General features: G+C 38.3%; 1 protein-coding gene across 4 annotated transcripts in view; it reads left to right on the forward strand.

The window, feature by feature from the left end:
- The window catches only part of CDC42BPA (CDC42 binding protein kinase alpha), a 346,923-nt gene that overhangs the window by 306,784 nt on the left and 17,154 nt on the right, over positions 1-22,985 (forward strand). For all 4 annotated transcript variants that reach the window (XM_032798238.2, XM_032798237.2, XM_075064288.1 and 1 more), the window contains exons 25-34: positions 1,699-1,835; positions 2,560-2,699; positions 3,428-3,509; positions 7,904-8,120; positions 10,637-10,699; positions 11,633-12,226; positions 14,322-14,419; positions 15,781-15,865; positions 20,403-20,526; positions 21,915-22,032. In XM_032798238.2, coding sequence (XP_032654129.1) covers positions 1,699-1,835; positions 2,560-2,699; positions 3,428-3,509; positions 7,904-8,120; positions 10,637-10,699; positions 11,633-12,226; positions 14,322-14,419; positions 15,781-15,865; positions 20,403-20,526; positions 21,915-22,032 — 1,658 coding nt within the window. The remainder of the gene's footprint in view (positions 1-1,698; positions 1,836-2,559; positions 2,700-3,427; positions 3,510-7,903; positions 8,121-10,636; positions 10,700-11,632; positions 12,227-14,321; positions 14,420-15,780; positions 15,866-20,402; positions 20,527-21,914; positions 22,033-22,985) is intronic.

Raw genomic sequence — 22,985 nt, forward strand, 5'->3', positions numbered from 1 at the left:
GGTTCTAGAAATATCTTTGTATGACTCTGCTTGATATGTGTGCATCTGAAAAATGCCTTCAGATTGATTAAATAGAATTTGTACCACGCTTTCAAAAAAGTTACTCTTTGGGCTGTAAACAAGCTAGATACAGTTAAGCCCAAATGCTAATTCTCTTCAGACATTTGAAATAGCAAGAAAAAGTGGCTTATTAATATTCCTCCTTGTCCAAAAGAGCAGTGACATTGACTAATTCGAGACTTCTAGGTAATACATGAGATAGTTGTCTTTTCAATGGTCAAACAGGACCATGAACTAAATACCCTGAAAGATCGTGCCCTTATTAAATACTATAACCTTCACTGCAGTGGTGAAGTAATGTGAGGCTATAGAAATCTTTTAACCCAGTTTTTCTTGTGTTCCTTGAGTCTCTGTGAAAGCAATGAGAACATTCTGATTGAACCTTAGTCCCATGCAAAGATCAAAGAATATGACTTCTAGTGCAAACCCTAGGGAGGGTGAACATATACTGGAAATAACAGTTGTAGTTTGGTCAGGAGTATATTCTTATTCCTTTTGGGACTATATCATATACTAGCATCAAAGACACCGAGAGCCATAAAAACATATTGTTTGCAGGAATAACTGTTACTGCAAAATGTATAAACACTTGTGCAAGTGTCTGAACTACCAAAGTAACAAAGCAAATAGGAAGATAAAAAGAGCACAGCTATTTTGCAAAAAGCCTAGCCATATTTTTGAAACTATTAACATGGCAATAAAATCTTAGACTGGCCCTGCAACCCTATATAGTTTTTTGTCTGCAGGATAGATTGGAAAAATAACAGCTAGTCATTTCTAAAACACATTAAGGTAGAATTGCCAGAGGAGATATAAGATGGCAGAATAAAAGAATGAAGCCAATTCAGTTTACTATGAGATGGGAAAGATATATTAAGGTAGGATAATTTGGTTATAGTGACTGTTGTTTAAATGTAATACGTGATGTATATTTATAACAATATCACAGAAGTACAGTAAGAAACTAGACCCAAATCCTGCTAACATTATGGAAGACATAATGTTTAACTCATGTGTTGTGTTCTTCATCTTGCAACCTGTAACAGTGTGGGCTAAGCATCCTGGGCATCTCACACAGAGGATTCTACAGTAAACTGTGTAACTGGGGAAACGGCATGGTGTGAAATATTTAGAATATTATGGTTGATATTTGAAGACAGTTTAGTAATTTATTCTAGATTTAAAATGGCAGCAAGGAAACGTGGTAGTCAGGTGTGCTGACAACAGCCTGATGTTGGGGAAAATGAGAAGCAAGCTGACACTCAACCCCAATTTTACACCAAAATAGTAGATCTGAAGTCTGCAAGTGCCTCAATCCTAACTTCACAACTGACACCTCTGTCTCCCTTATATCCCAAACTAGAGTGTTGGAACCAGGCACTCTGAACTTTGAAGAAGTTTGAATTCATATCAGAATCTGGCTTTTCAAGGCCATATATTTACTGCTCCTACGAGTAACTTTGCTTTCCCCTCTTTCAGAATACCAAGTTTTATTGAAATAATTTAGTTATTGACAATGGAGTACACTTCAATAGCAGGAGAATCTGCTTTCCATGTATTATTACCACAGCTTTCACATTACAAAAGAAAAGAGATTTTTATATGAAACATTAACCATCTTTTTTCTCCCCTGATAAGTATGTGGATTCTCATGCCATGTGACCTGTGCAGACAAGGCCCCAGCAGTGTGCCCAATCCCTCCTGAACAGACCAAAGGCCCTCTGGGGATAGATCCACAAAAAGGCATAGGAACTGCATATGAAGGTCATGTCCGAGTAAGTATCAGGAAACTGGAATGGGTAGCTTGGTGTTAATTTTGCTGTTGTCATGATCTGTCACGAAATTAAAGTCTAGCTCTAAATTGTTTTATTGTATATTGTTCTGTTTTAAAGTTGCAGCCTTGGAGACTGAAGACCTCTGATTATTCACAACACAGTTATAGCATTGGTAGTGGCAACCAAGCTCTTTTCATTCTGCTGTGCCAATGTATTTTGAACCTGTCTTGGAGGGACTGCTTATAGAGAAAGAGGCTTGTTCAGTCTACAAGTCCAGTCAATCTTTGGGCCCTTCTATTGCGACTAGTGTCAGCTGTGGTGGTGGTTTCTTCTAAGGTGCGTGGGCATTGTACTGAGATCACCCAACAGCTGTCAAATGTTACCTCACTATCTATCGGGCTGAATTCCAGCAGGTGAACTAGAGAGCTACAAGATTCTGTTTCTTCTTGTATCAATCCCTCTGTTCCTTTGTTATGAGTTTATGGATGTAGAAGGGTGAGATAGGGCCAGAACCCATGGCATTACAGGTTTTCTGTGATATAGTATAGCGTTCACATCTGACACTTGGACAGGCTGCTGAGCTGGCTCTCATTTCTTTCACTGTACGTTTCTTCTATTACTGATGCTACTCTTCATTGTCAGTAACAGACCCAATACTTATATTATGCTCTTTTGAAAACACAAATTAATGAAAAGCTGATCAGTGCTATTTATTTGACTATAGGTTCCTAAACCAGCTGGAGTAAAGAAAGGTTGGCAGAGAGCGCTGGCTGTGGTCTGTGATTTCAAACTCTTCCTGTATGATATAGCAGAAGGAAAAGCATCCCAGCCCAGTGTGGTAGTGAGTCAGGTTATTGACATGAGGTAAGCTGTTTAGTGCTGAGTGGGGTTTTCTGTGGAAAACCAGAGACAGCAAATTCTTCACTTTGAGTTCCTTGGAATGAAGGTTACCTCCAGGAAGGTTCTGTATCCCTGAGCAATATTTTAAACTGAAGCTTGTTTTCCAGTAAACTTCATTGCTATTGAAAACTTCTAGTTAAGACATCATAAAAATTTGTTCTGGTATAAAACTTACCACACAAGGTCTCAGCCAGGGAGCTAAATAATCCTTCTGTTGTTGTTCTTATTAACCAAATGTGGTTATAACAACTGATAGTGATTCCTGGCTGTAGCTGAAGTTTTGTCTCTCTTGCTGTACAAATACCCAGTGTGTGCATTGCTGTACAAATACCCAGTGTGTTCTTATATCTCTATACCCAAAAGTTTGTTCTGACACCAAGAGTCAGGGTTACGGGAAGCAGGGAAATGGAGTTTTTTGTTGGCTTTTTTTAACCTAAGTAGAAACCTAATGCAGAACAGCTGAGTAGATTTATCTCTGTGAACATTTGTGTAGTCAAAAATTGGTTACAACACACTTGTAAGTTATTTCTGCTGATACTGACTGGAGGATGGAAAATCAAACTATTTCAAAAATTAGGTCTGGGTGCTACATTATTGTGTGTTTAAGATAATAGCTCTACGATTACTGTGCAAGCACAAGTGAAATGTCAGGCTCTTACTCCCTTTTAAATGATATTTGTTGTCTCTCTAAGGGATGAAGAATTCTCAGTGAGTTCTGTCTTGGCCTCTGATGTCATCCATGCAAATCGAAAAGATATTCCCTGTATCTTTAGAGTAAGTATGTATGTTTAAACCTGATTGGTCTAGGCGCAGCTTTGTTAGCATGGTGCAATGGGACTGAGCCACACACTGTCCTTCATTTTTGAACATTTCTCTCCATTGCTAACACTGATCTAGCTCCACCACGGTAGCAGTGGTGCACAGAATTATTATTCATTATTTGTATTGCCGTAGTGCCTGGGAGCCTGAGCCATACATAGACCAGGACCCGAGAGTACTAGGCACTATGAAAGAAAAGAAGAAGATGGTTCCTGCCCCAAAGAGATTTACAGTCTAAGTAACATTTCAAGAATATACTTGCACCGCATTCTCATGGTAAAACTACTTTTGGTACCTTTTAGAGGATCTGTGGTCTCCCCTTCACTGATCTCTTATTTTTGTTAATCTTCTTGAAGTCTCTTTTCTTTTCGTTATTCTTTAGTTCTGAAATGATCTTCTACAGTTAAACTTTCTGACCTTCATCTTCCCCCGCATCTGTATTTCATATTATTCCTTGAACCGTAATGCATACATTTATTGTATATATGAATTTCTCTGTTGAATATGTGGGCTTGATCCCTACAAACTCCCATTCATGTCAATGGATAGGAACTGAGTACAAAATGCACACAAAAGATATGGATTGTAGATCTGAAAGTAGGACTTAACCTTCATTGACTTTTTCTTATATTCTTACCCTTTTTTTTTTTACTAGATGGTTCCCACAAACTTCAACAGTGCATTGTTTTATCCTTGATGCCTGTCTGATTCCCCTCTTATTAACTTCCTAATCGTTGCTCTATTATCCCATTCCATTTTATTCCATGCTTTTTCTCTTCTTCTTTTGTTCATTGTGCTGGAACAAAAGAGAAGCCCAAACCACAACACTGGATCCAGAACTATAGGGAAGATCAGGAGTGAAATCCTGAGCCTACTGAAGTCAATGGCAAAATTCCCATTGACTTCAGTGGTCCCAGGATTTCGTCCCAGATTCGGATGTAAAGGTACATCTCTTGCTGAAACTCAGCATCTATGCTTCCATTTCTTTTGCGTCCTCCAAGTGCTAACAGATGACGTGCTCACATTCTGTCCCATTTACTGTATGTATACTAAATTAAGTCTTTTCTTTAATTCAAAACCAAGTAATGAATTTCTTCCTTTCTGATTTCCCCTTTTTCATAGTATGGAAGGAAGCAGTCCCATGCCATGGCAAGAAACATTTTGCTAGATGTATACTTTTCACTCCACGACCAGGAGCTGCAATCTCCCATTGCTGCTAGTTATGCCTTTCCCCAAACTTGTTAGAATCCATCTACCTCCTCAGCTTCGCGGCTCCTTCTAATCAAGTAATTCAAGTCTGATTCATATCTTAAAAAGTGTGCTCCCTTTGTTGTCTTTAATTTCAGGGCATAATGATTGTGCCCCCTTTTTCCTTTTATAATCTTCCTTTTTAGATCCGGAGCCTGCAGTGACCTCCCAGTGGTAAGACCCCCACACCCATATGGAGTCCTGTTGAATTCTGCATCTATGCAGAGATCACTTCAGGATTGGATGAGTGCCTTACTCCTCACCAGCTGTTTTCTACTCAGTCTCTGAATTCTAAACAATTTAGATTCCTTAGTGCTAGTGGAAATACTGTAGTGAGTGATCCTGTAAAATGCATGGGATTAGACTAAATGAGTCAATGATCTGAGTGGGGGTTGGTCCTCTATCTAGGATTCTGTATTTAGTCTCTCCTGATATTCAGTCCATTTTAATCATGGTCCTGGTCCTGAATTCTCATCTATGTGCATATTCCTTTACTCTTTCTATTTTAGATAATGTTTTAATTTGTATTGTATATTACAGGCATTTAAAACTGTGAGCCAAATTCTGCATTCCTTCACTGAGCAAAACTCCTGTTGACTTTAATGAGAATTTTGATTAGTAAAAGACTGCAGAACTTGACCCTTTGCTAGTGTGGCCATCGTCAGACTGACTGGATAATTAGCCCACTTCTTCTTCACTTTAATATTTGTCATTACCTAATAATCTTTTCTGTTTTATTTAAATTGCTTCCTCTTTTCTGTGCTGGTCTCTGTCTCTGGCCATCTCTTTACAAATTAAAACTCTCACCCAAATTCACATCCCTATCAACCAGTATGGTGTTTGCAGTGTTGTAGCTGTGTTAGTCCCAGGATATTAAAGAGATTCAGTGGGTGAGGTAAGATCTTTTATTGGACCAACCAGTACTTTGTCCAGTGTAGCCCATTCCATTGTATAGTTCTATTGATTATTTTAAAATCCCCAGTGTCTCACAGAGCTAAAGTGTCAGCAAGATGCTTAGATTCCTAATCTGCCACTGAATGACTTGGCCTTGATCATGCCACTGGCAGTATTTCAGAGAATATTTCTCTTACATTCTGTTACTTCATCCTATTACTTAAATCCTCAAACCTGAACATCAGGAGATCCAGTCTGCTTCCACCTGTGTCATTGGTTCCAACATGGACCAAGACTACTAGCTGCTCTTCAATTTTTACCAGCAGCTAGTCCACCTGGGATGTGATGTCACCTGCAGTGGGATGCAGAAGGCAGCAAACCTTGCAAGATTCAGAGTCATATCTGAACACTGTACAGTCTCCATTTCTAAGTACTGAAACCCAGCATTACTGTCTGCCCTTTCTCTGTGCCCCATTCTGTGTCCTTCGTTGTGGTTTGTGCTGTGCTCCATGGTGCCACCAGGCTTTACTTCCTTACCCTTTGTCATGGGGCTGACTTTGTCAAAATCTGATTTTTCCCTCACTTGAGAATATATTTAACAGAAGCATTGCATTTTTCCTCTCCTTCCTTTTTATTCTTGCTTCCTAGTAGTAAAATAGTTCCTTTTTATTGTTCAGTTATCAATACTACGTGTTCAGTATCCCCCTTGTTATGCCATGGTTCCTGGCCTAATTCAGAGAGTCCTTCTTAGAAAGCATGTACATAGCAACTGAAAAAGAACATGAAAAACACAGTAAAGATAGATTACATGTTACAGGGTCCTTCCCACATTTGCCATTCACGCTCTCATAACTACGTGAGTATCATTTGGATTAAACTTTGCAGTTACTAGGAATTTAGAGGAATGAAATAAGTATATTTCTCTTTGAGGCTGTTCAGATTCTTTTATTCAATACTCTTATTTGTGCTCTTATTCAATACGAAAAAGAAAGTGTTACCAGAAAATAGAAGAAAAAATAAATGAAATGAGCTAGATTAGGGTAAAAAAGTCAACTGTAGCCCAGTTAGATTCAGTTATTCACAAGGAATCACAGTAGACTACACTCAGGCATTGTCTCCTGAACAAACCCACTTCCTTGGGGGGAGAAAAACACCAAACACAAGTGTGCTTCTCTGTGGAGACTTTTGCTTAGGGCTTTTCCTACTTTATTCTCCAGCAGTTCACAAAGTAACATCAACAGCTGCTACTCTAAATCCATTACAAACAGCCCAATTAAAACTGAGCATGTCAAATGCAAGTCTTCAGCTGACCCTACCCCAGACAGAAATAAATAAAAAAGAAATACAATATACTTTGCTTATCTGAGATCTCCCCTCTCACACTTTTGTCTTCCCCAATGTCTCTTCAAGTTACAGTCTCTTGCAATAAACTAGCAACTCCATACTTCTATGAGATCAGTGATATTCTCAGGCTTGACTTTTTAGTAATTTAGGTAGAGTGAATCATAAAATACTTTTTAGAAAAGATCTTCCAGAACTTTCTCTCATTCAGTCTAGTGAGTGACACTAGGATTTGTTCTAAAGGGAAACAGATACAGAAAGCATGTCAAAGCATGAAAAAAAACCCCCAAATAATAGTGAATATTTTAATATAATTTAGAATTAGACTGCTGGATTAACAGCCTCTGGCATTAAAGAAGTTAAATCCTAAAAAGCTTGAGTTTGATACTGAGTGCAGTTTCAAGTCAGAGATGGTTTTTTACTTTCACATGTAATCGAGTGGTCCAGATATTTGAAAAGTTTCACAGGTCTGGGTTGCTCATGCATAGTTCCCATTACATTAATGTTAACAAGAATTGTAGGTGTGTACCAAGTACAGAATAGTTTTTCAGAAATACTTGGTAAGCATGTTTTTCATTTATAAAACTGCTTTAAGACATACATACCCTAAATAATTTAAAGTGGAAATCTCTGAATTATATCACTAACAACAAATCCACTTAAAATGAAGTTTCATGGTTCAGTCACCTTTACTAGATTATTTTTGCATGGATTTCTGATGCAGAAACCCAGTTCTTCAGTTGATTGAATATAGTTTGTCAGCAACTAATGAAAAGGATATTGATAACCATGGACTTGTTTCAATAACTAATATTGAAGCCTCTTTTCCTTTGTTTCTTAAACATATCCATTTAAAACTTTTTCAGGTTACAGCTTCCCAGCTCTCTGCATCCAGTAATAAGTGTTCGATCCTGATTCTAGCAGACAGTGAGAATGAAAAGAGCAAGTGGGTAGGAGTGCTGAATGAATTGCATAGGATTTTGAAGAAGAATAAGCTCAAAGACCGATCAGTCTATGTTCCCAAAGAGGCTTATGACAGCACCCTCCCTCTCATCAAAACAACCCAGTCAGCAGCAATCATAGGTATGAAGTTGATGATCTGCCATAAACACTTCTTGGGTGTTACTGGACACAGTTACGATATTAACACTTTCGGCACTCTCCTTTCTTCCTAGGCAGTGCAACAAAGCCCTTTCCCAGGAAATTATGATGAGCCATAAATATGCATCTAGATCTTTTCTTAAAATGTAGAGCAAGCTCATTTGTAAACTAGGGGAGCCAAAGGGTTTAAGGTGCTGTGTTAAGGTTGCATTCTACCATGGAGGGCTGAGTTCAGATCCTACCTATGACAATCTATTTAGAGAGAGATTGGCTCACTGTAAGCAAAAGATAGATAAATTCAGTGCCTTTGTTTTCTCCCACCCTCTGAAAATTTAAGAAAAGTAAAGCTTCTGTATATGACTTCTACTATTCCAAGATAGATGTTCATACACTTTACTTAAACAGAAATGTCAATAAAATTTTAGATTCTAGATCCAAATAATTAATTTCCATTTATTGTGTTTATTATTAATTGTGCCCCTCAAAATTCATTAACTTGGTTTTGCACATGCAAAATAAGTATTTGCATGAGCAAAAGCCACGTGTGCAAATAATGGATTTACCCATTCAAAATAGTGGTGCTTGTAAATCCCATTCATGCAACTGAAGCTAAATCCTGAGACTCCCTTACTCAGTTTTTACTCAGGCAACTTTCCAGCAAAATCTATTAAACAATTGAGAATTTTCCAGAGTAAAGCGGGCTAAGAAAAAGTGGGTTAGAACATTAGGATTTGGCCATTCAGGAGTCCGGCTCAGACTCTGGACCCTAATGTATGCAATTCAGCACAAAAGTAATCTTGAGTTAAACATCAGTGTGAAATATAGTTTGGATAGAAGAATTACCCAAACAATGAGTTAAATTACCTTCTCTATTGGCTACTGAATAACATTTGTTGAGCATTTTATGCCATATGGATGGTGCTATGGGGAAGTTGGTAGGATGCTCAGTGTTTCTGAGAATTTCCTTAAGAGCATTCCCCCCACCCTATTTCATAACTAACATCCTTGTGGCTAAGGAGTGGGCATGATTTACATTGTATTCTGTGAACACAGCTCCTTAACTATCCAAACGTAGTACTACAGAGTGAGTAACACAGAACTTCCTTCACCACTTTATCATCTCAGGACTGAAAATACAGCTTCCATTAGCACTCCTGTCCTCTGTAAGTAAGAACCTAAGACAGAGACTCAGTCTGGATCTATTACATGCTAATGCACAGCAGCTGTAGTTTGATTATGTAAATTTGATGTTTTATTTGTTTACTGCAAAGTCGGTACTGTGCTTAAGTGCTCTGAACAGTTGTTATGTATAATGTTACATAGTGACATCTCTACTAGCATGAGAAATAGTAAAAGGCTGTCATATTTCTTTCAGCTTTACTATGAAAGAAATAAAAAGGGAGGCTACCAGTGCATTTTATCTTCATATAATTGTTTTGGTTTTGGAAAATAGGATTAGTATTCAAAATTATCTTGACAAACTAGAGATGTGATATGAAATAAATAGGATGCAATTCAATAAGGCCAAGTGGAAAGTATTACACCTTAGGGGGGAGGGATAGCTCAGTGGTTTGAGCATTGGCCTGCTAAATCCAGGGTTGTGAGTTCAGCCCTTGAGGGGGCCACTTAGGGATCTGGGGCAAAAATCAGTACTTGGTCCTGCAAGTGAAGGTAGAGGGCTGGACTCAATGACCTTTCCAGTTCTAGGAGATAGGTATATCTCCAGTTATTATAAGAAAGAATAATCAGTTGCACAAATACAGAATGGGAAATGACTGCCTAGGAAGGAGAACTGCAAATTAAATATGAGTCAACAATGTAAAACTGTTGCAAAAAAAAGTATTAAAAGGCTGTAATAGCAGGAGTGGTGTTAGCAAGACACAAGTAATTCTTCCACTCTACTCAGCATTGATAAGGCCTCAACTGGAGTACAGTGTCCAGTTCTGGACACCACACTTTCGGAAAGATGTGGACAAATTAGAGAAAGTCTAGAGAAGAACAACAAAAATTATTAAAGGTCTAGAAAACATGACCTACAAGGAAAAGTTGAAAAAATAATTTGTTTAGTCTGGAGAAAAGCAGACTGAGGGGGGACATGATCAGAGTCTTCAAATACGTAAAAGGTTGTTATAAAGAGGGGGGTGTTTTCCTTATCCACTGAGGATAGGACAAGAAGCAATGGGCTTAAATTGCAGCAAAGGAGATTTAGGTTAGATATCAGGAAAAACTTCCTCACTATAAGAGTGGTTAAGCACTGGAACAAATTACCTAGGCAGGTTGTGGAATCTCCAACAGTGGTGGTTTTTAAAAACAGGTTAGACAAACACCTGTCGGATAATACTAGATAATGCTTAGTTCTGCCCCAGTGCCAGAGACTGGACTAGATGATCTCTTGGAGTCCCTTCTAGTCCTAGAATTGTAGGATTTTCTATAAGTGACCAAAGAGAAATGCCTCACCCTTTTTTGTTTTTGTTTTATTTATTTATTTTCTATCATAGATCATGAAAGAATAGCTCTGGGCAATGAAGAAGGGTTGTTTGTTGTGCATGTCACCAAAGATGGTAAGATATAATGAATTGTACTAATCATACTCTTGTTCAGTTTGAGTAGTCAGAAAAAGGACTCTAAACTTTGTTTTCTTTCAGTATCTTCTAGATTCAGTTTTCTAAGTTTGCAGTTCCAAAGATGATTTTAATAATTGCCAGCTGTGTAGCTTCCACATGGGAGCAGATAACCAAGCTGTTCTGTGTTGTTTCTGCCTCTGGCATCATTGCCAGTAATAAAGATTCTGCAATTGAAATGTAGCTTTTTTCCTATATTTGCAAGATTTTGTTGCATTAAGCCACATGGTCTCTGCAGATGTAACAGAAATGAAAATTTATAAATTCTGTAAAGTAAGTAAACCCACCACAATGATGCAGACCTACTTGTTGAGTAAATATTTTTACGTAGTCACTTTTCTGACTATAGGCACTTTTTAAATTAACAGTTTTCACATGGAATTTGCTTTCATTGATTTGCAAGAAAAATCCACTTCTCCTCCCTCACATAGCTGTTGAGAGGAAGAGCAGCATACACCTCTATCCCAGTATAATGCAACCCGATATAACGCAGTAAAGCAGTGCTCCAGGGAGGCGGGGCTGCTCTCTGGTGGATCAAAGCAAGTTCAATATAACGCAGTTTCACCGACAACGCGGTTAAGATTTTTTGGCTCCCCCAGGACAGCGTTATATCGAAGTAGAGGTGTATTTGACTGAGGTCACTTCTCAGGTCCTCAAGCAGAGGAAGGGGAAAATCAGGACCTAGTATTTCTAATATAAAAACAAGTGGAAAAATAGTCTTAGTGTTGTAATTTTGAGACAGTGTTTATCTGTCCTAAGAAAGCAGTAAAGAGTTTTCTTTGCTATTCCCCTTTAAATTAACCATTTTTGAACTAATTTTTTTTAACCAGAATGCATTTTAAGATAGGTTTACTTCAGATTTTTGTTTTGTAGAGATTATTCGTGTTGGTGACAATAAGAAAGTTCATCAGATTGAGCTCATCCCTAACGTACAGCTCATTGCAGTGATCTCAGGACGAAACCGTCATGTACGGCTTTTCCCTATGGCAGCCCTGGATGGAAGAGAGACTGAGTTTTATAAGCTGGCAGAGACAAAAGGCTGCCAGACCATAGTTTCTGGTCAAGTACGCCATGGAGCCCTGACTTGCCTGTGTGTGGCTATGAAAAGACAGGTCCTGTGTTATGAACTGAATCAGAGCAAGACGCGTCACAAAAAGATGAAGGAGATCCAAGTCCTGGGAAATGTCCAGTGGATGTCGGTCTTCAGTGAGCGGCTCTGTGTGGGTTACCAGTCAGGATTCCTAAAATATCCCTTGCATGGAGAAGGGAACCCATACAGTTTGCTCCACCCAGATGACCACACCCTATCATTTATTGCACAGCAGCCAACTGATGCCATCTGCGCAGTCGAAATCTCAAATAAAGAATATCTGCTGTGTTTTAGCAGCGTTGGGGTTTATGTTGACTGTCAGGGCCGAAGATCTAGACAACAGGAATTGATGTGGCCTGCAACACCATCCTCTTGCTGTAAGTGTCTCTATGTATTAATATCTTGTTTGTGTGTGTATATAATTATCAGTTACTAACCTTTGTATTTGAACTGCATGTGCAGTGTCCCAGGTGCACTTGCAGGGGGGCACCTTTTGAATGTATTACCTAAAATTGTGCCTGAGTCTCAAAATCTCTTCAGAGGGCCTAGTTTTACACTTATGTAACTGACTTATGCTGCTGTTAATGAGAAAACAGTAGAGACTCAGGATTTTCAAACTTGAATACCTAAAACCATCTAAATAAGTAGCCTGATATTCAGAGTGTTTGAGACCCCTTTACTCCTTCTGAGGTTCATGGGATTTTCGTGCGTTCAACACTTTTTAAAAATGTCACTTTTATTTAGGAGCCTGAATTTAGGCCTCCAAAAGTGAACATTTGTCAGGGCCATTCAGTTCTGGTTGTTTGGTTTATACCTGTCTCTAATATTGTTGTTGCTTTTCACTCCTTTCCTCCATCATCTCCATTTTCTTCTCTTTCTCCCCACCCAACTCCTCTTCTCTTCCTCTTCTCCCTCCGGAAAAAAAAAAAAGAAAAGAATTCTGGCAACAGGTGGTATTGACCATATATGCCATGAGTTTAAGAAAAAATCATCTTTCTTTTCAAAACATGCCAAGATTTCTTATTCCAAGAAGTTCTCTTTCAAATATTTATTGCACATTTTTCAAGGACATGACTTTCAGTCTACAAGAGTAAAAAAACAAAATAAAACCATATCATACTTTTCTTATGCCTTTAAAAGACTGTCTGAATTCATTTTAAAAGTAGTTTAAAATATATAGAAGTCCTAAAATTTTCCAGTTAATAAACCTGGTATTATATTTCCAGTTGGATTTTGTTGTTTTTTTGGGTTTTTTATAAAATTGAAATTCTTTCTTTGCTGTGAAAGCAGTATACTCAGCCTCTGGGAAAGAAGGAGGGTTTCACATTGCATGAGTGTAGCCCTTTTTGGCTGTTGAAGGAGAAGCACTGATAGGATCCAAAGGGAAACCTGTCAGCATTCAAAAGGATGGAGACTGCTATCTTAGGGCCTTAAAAATGAATGTGTCAAAACAAGGAGAAATGTCCACTGCCTATGCAAAGGACTGAGATTTTCACTAATAGGCCACAAGTTCAAAGACTACCCAAGTTGGTCATTACCATTTTTAAGACTTTTTGGTTGCCTATGTGAAGCAAGTTGGTGTTCTAATTCCAACATCCAGTCTCAGAAACCACTATCACAATCATCACAAATTGAAACCTTCAGTAGTAAATTCAGCAGAAAGGCCAAATCTTGTTGATACGGATCACAGTTAGACTTAGTCCCAGCAGAACTAAGTGGAGGCACATTAGAGAGGCAGTGCACTATTGCTTCTATGCTGTATCTGATCTGTGGATGAATGGAGGACTTAACTCTCTAGAGCTGTCAATCTTGCACATTTCACCAGCAGTAAATTCTAGAAATCATTAAAATCTAGAAAATAGGAAATGAAAATCAAAACCAGGGGAAATGTGAGGACTGTCTTCTCAGTTCCTGGTTCCAGTTGCTGTTCGGTATAGAGTTCCTGAAATGAACAGCTTGGTTTCAAAATCCAGTAAAGATCACTGTGTACTTGTCTGCCCCATCATTTCATTTACAAAACCTACATTCTTAAAAGCAAGGAAATGAATAATTAAGAGTTCCATAAAAAGATAGAGAGACCCATTAAACAAAAATTAATTTTTCAAATCAGAATAATATTTAATGATTTATAGCTCAAAGTAGTTTGTTTCTGCAGAGTCTTAAGAAAATTAATCATTCTCCTTTGCCTTCAAAGTAAATCTTATGGCAGTTTTGAGGTCAATCAGACTTTCTAAGCACATGTTATAGGGCTGTCAAAATACAGTTTTGTGATGAAAGTCAGTTGCATCCTTAACAATAGAGAAGGCTTCTGCTTCTCCAGAATTGGAAGCTAGCCCAGTGTTTGCAGAAGTATCAGTAATACTTAAGAGTGTATTTCACTGAATGCAGTTAAACTATCCTTAAGAAAGTCTATGCTATGAATCCTGTGTTGGCTAAATGCATATGACAGTGTATTTAATCCTTCTCTCTCAGGTTACAATGCACCATACCTCTCAGTATACAGTGAAAATGCGGTCGATATCTTTGATGTGAACTCCATGGAATGGATTCAGACTATTCCACTCAAGAAGGTAACTAGCCTTGGGCAGCAAAGCAGTTTGGCCAGGCTATGATACTCCTAACAAATGTGTCTAAAAAGTTGATAGCAGCTGGGATATGGGACATCATTAACGAATATACTTGAACTGAAAAGAGCTGCTAATAGAAAGATTAATGTGCATCTTCACCTGCTGTCTGCTTTGGCAACAGTTTCATCATGGCAGATAAATGATGGTGAATCAATACCCAGGAAAGTCTTTTGCATTTGTTGGTTTTATTATAAATATTAATGTCATAGAAACCAATTATTTCTGTGTTATTGCCATAACCTAATAGATGTTACAGATCAAAAAGATCTGAACGAGTCTTGCGGCGCTTGGAATTTCAGGATGTTATAAATCAGCTATGGTTGGAAACACTTTGGTGGGACCAGCACAAATACTACTAGAGTTAAAATGCTTTTTGGAGCACTGGTCCTACATCAGTGATAAGGAGGAAATATTTTCATTGCAAAAATACAACATAACACAGCAAAGAAAATATTTTTGCTGGGAGAAAACTGTCACTTCATTACTAAATACTATATTTTTCTGCATTCAAATGTTCAAGAGTTGAAAACTGTTTGTCACACATTGCACTTGATTGACCAGTGTGTTGCTCCAGTTTTAAGCAGCCAAAACATTTCATTCCTGCTTATCAAGGTGAAATTTATAATCTTTGATTACTGGTAAACACAGAATGCTATCATAACAAATGAAGCCACTTTTCAGCAAGATGGGAGCTGCTGCATGTAGGAGACTCAAAGATGGTGATTTGATAGAAAGATTTTATTTTTGAATAGAATATACAGTCCTAAATATAGTGAGAAATGGTTTTCATCTTTTGAAATGTGAAACTGCAAAAATCTGCGTCATGACACTGCCACACAATATCATCAAGTTGCGAAAGCATCGTCAAGACATAATGCTAATACCCTGGTGCTCTCTGTACTTAAGGTCTGAAAAAAACTAGACTCATTGCAGAACAATATGTTTGAATCCTGGGACTTTAGCCCTCCATTTGGTTAAATAAATTGTTTTATGGACTTTACTGTGGGCAAGTTACTTAGATAAAGCCTTAAAAACCAGGATTGTTTCTGTATTGGGTGATCAAAGATGCATTGTCATTCCTCACCAGAGCAGAGATTTCCCATGCACCATTGGCCAAAAATTTTTATGCTACTGTTGTGCTGTATACTCTGCACCAGTTGGCTCCCCCCAGTCCACCTCTGAGGTGGCTGTATCTCAGTAATGCTTGCTTAATACAGTTTGTAATGCTTTTTGAGATCTTTCAAGATGAGAGGCACTATACAAATATGATTTATTATTCAGATATTTGTTTTCAATTGTTTCAGGTACGACCATTGAATACAGAAGGATCATTAAACCTTTTAGGACTGGAGACAATTAGATTGATATATTTCAAAAATAAGATGGCAGGTAAGTAAGAGAGAGCAGGTTTTACTACCGCTATTGCTTCTTTTGAAATAGCACCTTGCCAGCGTGGCCTGGAGATTTGAGTTGTGGATTATTATATTTCAAACCTATCTGTATTTATTAACTTGGAAGCAAACCAGGCACTGAGATACCACAATGATTTGGAGAGGTATAAAAGCCGACTTTAGTTAGGGTGAACCTTTTTCTCTTTTCAAACTTGCAATGAAGAATATGATTTTTTTAAACTCAACTTTAAAGATATTAGAAAATAGAGGTTAGAGCCCCCCAAAAGACCAGGTTCATCACCTTAAATATTTGGAAAATCCATGACTATATTTTACCTCAAATTTGGTTCTTGTATATTGGTGTGTTCAGATGACAATGCCATGATCCTAGTTATGGTCTTTAATTTATTGATGATAAAGTAGAGGATTAGAACAACTAAAAAACTGTTAAAATCCAGAATCCGTTCTCTCCAAAAAATGATTTCTAAAAATACAATAGGGAAAATTTAGGCTTCCACGAGGTTCTCTCTAATTCTGGCTTAAAATCATTTTGGCACATATTCAAACCCCTCCCCTTCCATCCCCAAAACAGTACCCTGCGACTCAGAACCTATTAGTGTCAGAAAGCAGTGCAGTACCATTCTTCGTAACATACTGACAAAAGCCATCTGCATTTGTGTGCCAAAGAGTTGGCTTTGAAATATTGACAATTTCTTATGCTTATTTATAGCATGTTGGTATGACATCTTCTTGTGTTTCTTTCTTCAGTAAATATAAGTTTCAGACACATTTTTTGTTGTTATTTTTACTTTAAAGTACTTTTTCCTGTTAGTGTGTGAGGATTTTTTCTAATTTTCTTTTTATTGGAAAATTAATAGAATGTGACAAATGCTACATTAATAGTAACAATAGTTACAATAGTATCATAATCAGATTTTACAATTAAATATATAGAATGGATCCACAGAGAGAAAAGAGAGTAACTAGCTTAAGTAAATAATTTACTGTTGTGAGTATAAAAATATAAATGCACAAGAGGCAGAATAAACAGAATGATTGCAGTGTTATGTAAGTTTATAACTGTACACCGAAAAAGCCACCAGTGGCCTCTAGAAGTTAAACTAACGGTAATATAATTTTCTAGAGAGAGAGTTAAGTATCTACTGAGATCCAGTTATTACCTAGCAAATTACTCTAAGTGGGATAGAAGTGGTAGAGAGGAACAATACATGAGAGTATGTACAGAGAATTTGCAGATCTAAATGAGGGTTGGGAGTTAGATCAGGAGCTAAACTACCCCATAGAGAAGTGAGCGAAACAGGTTTTTTGCTCCTCTACACATCTCACCATATGCCATAAAAGGCTGCCAAGCAGTATGTATTCTGCAAGTTTATCTCCTTTAAGATTCGTAATTTTTTTTCATTACTAATATAGACCATGCTTTATAAAACCAGCCATTAATCTTAAGGAAAGAAGGAGTTATATGCAAAGTTACATGCAAAACCTAGTATGGCAGTGTGCAGTTGGTATTGGATGAATTCATGCATAGTACGTGTTTGTTCATATGTTCAAAACCAAAAAAGCAGTTTTAGCTTTGTTTGAAAGCTGAGGAGGACCAGAATATCGTACAAGAAGATCTGGATGACTTTGAACACTGGAGTAATAAAAATGGGATGAAATTAATAATGTAAAGTGTAAGGGGACTAATAAGAAATTTTTTTACTATAAGCTAGGAATTATCAGAAGAAAGTGACAGAGGAGGAGAAAGACCTGGGTGTATTGGTTCATCACAGGATGATTATGAGCCACCAATGTGATGCAGCTGTGAAAAAGGCTAATGCAGACTGAGGATGCATCAGGCAAAGTGTTTCCAGTAGAGACAGGGAAGTGTTAGTACCATTATACAAGGCACCGGTGAGACCTCATCTGGAATACTGTGGGCAATTCTGGTCTCCCACGCTTAAGAAAGATGAATTCAAACTGGTCAGTTGCAGAGAAGGGCTACTAGGATCATCCAAGGAATTGAAAACTGCCTCATGAGAGGAGGCTTAAAGAACTTGGCTTGTTTAGCCTAACAAAAAGAAGGCTGAGCACAGATATAATTGTTCTGTATAAATACATCAGAAAGAGAAATACCAGGGAGGGAGAGGGGTTATTTAAGGTAAGTGCCAGTGTGGACACAAGAACAAATGGTATAAACTGGCCATCAACAAGTTTGGGCTTGATATTAGATGAAGGTTTCCACAATCAGAGAAGTTCTAGAACAGCCTTCCAAGGGGAGCAGTAGGGGGAAAACCCTAACTGGCTTCAAGACTGAGCTTGAGAAGTTTATGGAGGGGATGGTATGATGGGACTTCCCACAATGGCATGTAGCCAATCTGCCACTGTTAGCAACAAATATCTCTAATGGCCAGTGATGGGATACTTGATGGGTAGGGTTCTGAGTTACTATTGAGAATTCTTTCCCAGGTGTCTGGCTGGTGGGTCTTACCCACATGCTCATATTCCACCTGATCACCATATTTTGGGTCGGGAAGGAATTTTCTCCCAGGTCAGATTGGCAGAGACCCTGGGATGTTTTTGTCTTCCTCTGCAGCATGGGTCCATGGGTCACTTGCCTGTTTAAACTAGTGTAAATGATGGATTCTCTGTAACTTGAAATCTTTACATCATGCTTTGAGGACTTCAGTAACTCAGCCACAGGTTTTGGGTCTATTACAGGAGTGGGTGGGCAAGGTTCTGTGGCCTGCAATGCACAGGAGGTCAGACTAGATAATCATGATGGTCCCTTCTGACCTGAAAATCTATGAACGTATTAATCTACTTGGACATGACTAGGCATGACCAGTACATGGGGTGGGGGGGGACTCCCCTTTTCCCACAGTTGTGGCAAAAGATATCAGAATTGGAGTGTTTCATAAGAAATAGTCTCTTTGGAGTAAGATATGAATGAAGAAGCAGCTTGCATTGAGTTCCCAGATGTTTGGCAGAAGTATGATGTTCTAGCGATTTTAAGCAAGGTCTGCTAAAGAAAGTTAAGTGTGTGAGGCCTGAGATCCTTTCTCTGACCTTCTGAATGTTTTTGAACTCTTCTAGCCTTCTTTGCTATAAAGTTGTATGACGAAACCTTTTGGATTTGGCGGCGTGGAGAAAATAAATTCTGTATTTTGTAGATTTTCAAGGGCATTGACTTTTCTTTGTCATTATACAGTGCATTAATTGAAAGAATTGATAGAAAGGTATTTTGAGAATGGAGCGTATTTGCAGCTCTACTGTGAAATTGAGAAGAGCTTGTTATCATATGACATACCCCATAAATCCAAAGAAGTTTGATTTATCCTTGCTAGGAAATTGGGGTTATCTGAACTTGCCAAGAAATGAGGTGAGAAAGGCATTGAAATTGAGTAACACAATAGATTTTCTCCATGCATTTACGGTATTCAGTATAAGAGAGTTTGAAACAAAAAAATATTTTGGGTAGTCTGAATAGGAGACTTTTCCCCAGTGATTATGGTAATAAGCAATTTCTTTCTATTTCTACCCAGTTGTTATTTTAGTTATTGATCAATATTTGCATTGCTGTAGCACCTAGAAGCCCTGATCAAGGCCCACTGTGTTAAGGTACATGTGTAATAAAGGCAGTTCCTGTCCTAAAGACCTTAAAAATTAGCATATGAGGAAAGACCGGTACATGAAACAACCAAGAAATGGGGAACCTGAAGGAAGGACAAGGTGATGTGAAACTGACTTGTTTAGTGTTATTCCATAAACAGAAACTACTTTTTAAAGGATTTCAGTCTGTATTGCCCCCAAACTCTTAAAGCAAGGAAATATGAAGCCTTGGGACACTCCTTTCCGTGCTGTACCCTGTTGTGCACACAGCACATTTCTACTGGCAGTGACAGACTCCATATTTTCACAAAGAACTTCCTTCTTCCTCCAACTGTTAAGGAAATGCACTACTCGTGACACGTTGATCTTCCTCGCACTAGAATGCACATATTTAATTGCAACCTCATCAATATTAGAAAATATTCAGCGTGCATATATATGCATGGGTTAAACATGCTGTGTATTCTGTTTGTGGGGGGAAAATAAAGTTATATTTAGCACTGAGACTGCAGTGAGACTGTTCAGTTGTAATGTTGCAGAATCAGGCCATTACTGATTAAACTACATTTTTAAAAGCTTTGTTGTTCTGTTCATAGTATTTCTGGTTGCTCAGGCATAACTTGCATTATGTTTTTTCCTGAGAGGATGTGACTTCTGGGGTGAATCCTCCAGTGTGACACTAGAGTTGACCGAGTGTCCAGAGAGCCAATATATTTTGATACACCAATAAGGATTTTTTAATTTATTCACGACCTTCCTGTTTTCCTATTTGGGCTTCTGAACACCCACCAGCTTTTTATGCTGTCTTACGGGGCAGCTGTCAGGTGATTTAGGTACAAAAACTAAATACAATTATTTGTTCTAAATGGTTTATTAAATTACCAAGTAAGCAATCTCTTGGATATTTTTGATGTTGATTCTAGAGGGAGATGAACTGGTAGTTCCTGAGACATCAGATAACAGCCGGAAGCAAATGGTTCGAAACATCAACAATAAGCGTCGTTATTCATTCAGAGTACCAGAGGAGGAGAGAATGCAGCAGAGGAGGTCGGTATTCAACCTGTACTTATCTTCTGTACATGCCTGTAGGCCCTGAAGGAATGTCTGTCTGATGTCAGTGTAGTATTTCTTTTGTTAGAGTGAGTTGTTTTCAGACATTTGTCTTTTCACCATTGTGTTTATCCTTGATGTATATATAATTTGTATTAATACTAGTCTGGATATGAATATGCACTGAATATTTCAGTACTTTGATTCCTTTTTTAATAAAATATTTGTGTGAAACAGTTACTGTAATTTGGAATGCGTGCCCCCACATACTGTATATACATATATGTGTGTGTGTGTGTGTGTGCATATACTGTATATATAAAGATCTATAATAAACATTTTACAAAAGGAGATTACATTGCTAACTATGCATATGGATTAATTACTTTCAGACTCTGGTTCTGCTTTTTATTGTTTAGGGCAATACCATCTTATCCTCAACAGTATTCCAAGGCATCTGTCTTTTAGAATGTATTCTTAACTGATGAGTCTTATGGAACTGTCATAAGCATTCTCTAAATCACTGAGAAGTCACCTGGAGGGTGGCTTCAAGACATGTATATGAAATATATATGTCTTTAAAGGACTGTCGATCAAAATAGTCCAGAATTATCTTTAGAATTCACATCAAACCTAACTTTCATGTTACTGGTCACTTCAGCCACCTGAGTTCCTTTTGCCCACAAAAGATTACCAGCAACTGTGTTAAAACACATCTGAAGAAATAAATGTTTTTGTTCACTACCAACTTTTCCACTGGAAAACATGGTTGACTTTCCACTTTGCTTCCTGTTCAGCTCTAAGAAAAGGAACAACAGTTGTGCAGTGGTGCTAAAATACATAGTTCTTGTCTTTATCTTTTCCATGTTGCTTGGGGTTCTATCTTTTATTAAAAAATTATTTTGAATTCTGAAGTGAATGCATCTGTGCCATTTTTGGAGAGCTCCTAAAGTAATTCTGACCATAGAATGTGAAAGGGAATGCAGTATTCTTCTAATTCTTCTTTTATATTCTATCCTTCATCTCTGCCTCCATCTTTGCAGCACCAAGTCACCAATGAGCCTGCTTCTGCATCTTTTCTTGAGCACTGTCTCAGCTCACACTGGTTGTGCAGTCTCTGAATCTCAGTAACTATTCTGATTCTCATGGGTGTGGGCTGTTAGCCAGCAAAACAACATTTCTTTCTTCCTGCCCCCTCTCCCCTTTCCCCAGGCCTGGGGCTGGGATAGATCTGCAAGGGTTATCCTTCTGTTTAACATGGCCAAATATTTAATTTAGCAATTTCTATTTTAAAGTAACAAATAATGAAATTATATTTATTTGATCTTTTTAATGTCCATCTTTGTCATATATAAAATATCTAAACTAAATATTTTCTCTTACAGGGAGATGCTACGAGATCCAGAAATGAGAAATAAATTAATTTCTAATCCAACTAATTTTAACCACATAGCACACATGGGTCCAGGAGATGGAATACAGATCCTCAAAGACCTGCCTATGGTAAGCAAGTGGGAGAGAATATATGAATAAATGAATATATCTGCGATTGCATATAAAAGAGATATTAAGTTTGGTTAGTGTTAAATATATATTTAAAATGTTACCATCTTTCATACAAGTAGCAACATAACTAGTGAAAATGGATATAAAGAGTCTGTACTGTCCAAGGTGGAATTTAAAATGACATTCACAGGTGGGAGCTTAAGCATGAATGTGTGCAATTACATACTGGAGAGGCAGCTCATGGGTGGCTCCCGAGTTTATACCAGGGCCAGCTCGTCAGCCCAGACAGGTGAGGCTCAGCCTAAACAAGAATTCCCAAAAGCTACAAAATGTTTTCCATATTCTTTTTTATGTAATTTGATAAACATATGCAGTTTTATAAGAACAAATTGTGATTTGATTTAAATGTCACGACTCACTCTCTCCAGTAGTGAAATGCAACACCAGAAAGTTTGAAGAAAGTGCTGCATGAGGCTCAAGGGTTGGTATAGCTAATTGTGCCTCAAGAAGCTGCCTTGTTATCGTAGCAACTTACCATGCCCAGGAGTCACTTTATGAAGGCATTGCTGTGGTACCCACAGCTTGGTGAGGGGATGCAGTTAAGGCTGGGCTGCTGAGGGTTTGTAGGGAGTAGGTGGGGCTCATGCATGTGCACAAGTATCCGATGTTGTGCCCCAGGCCTGCTTCATGCTCCACCCCTGCTCCAGCCCCTGGGTCCACCTGCTGCTTCTTCACTATAAGTAAGGTAAGCTTTCAATAGCTATTACATTAAACATTGGGCAGAGGTGGTGTAGCGCAGTGGTCACCCCAGGGCCGGTGCAAGGATGTTTTGCGCCCTAGGCAAAACTTCCACCTTGCGCCCCCCCATGCCCCTGCCCTGAGGCACCCCTTCCCTGCGGCAGCTCCCCCCCTCCGCCCTGAGGTGCCCCCCTTGTGGCAGTTCCCCACCC

This window comes from Chelonoidis abingdonii, chromosome 3 (assembly GCF_003597395.2).
Source record: "Chelonoidis abingdonii isolate Lonesome George chromosome 3, CheloAbing_2.0, whole genome shotgun sequence".
Classification (NCBI taxonomy): domain Eukaryota; kingdom Metazoa; phylum Chordata; order Testudines; family Testudinidae; genus Chelonoidis; species Chelonoidis abingdonii.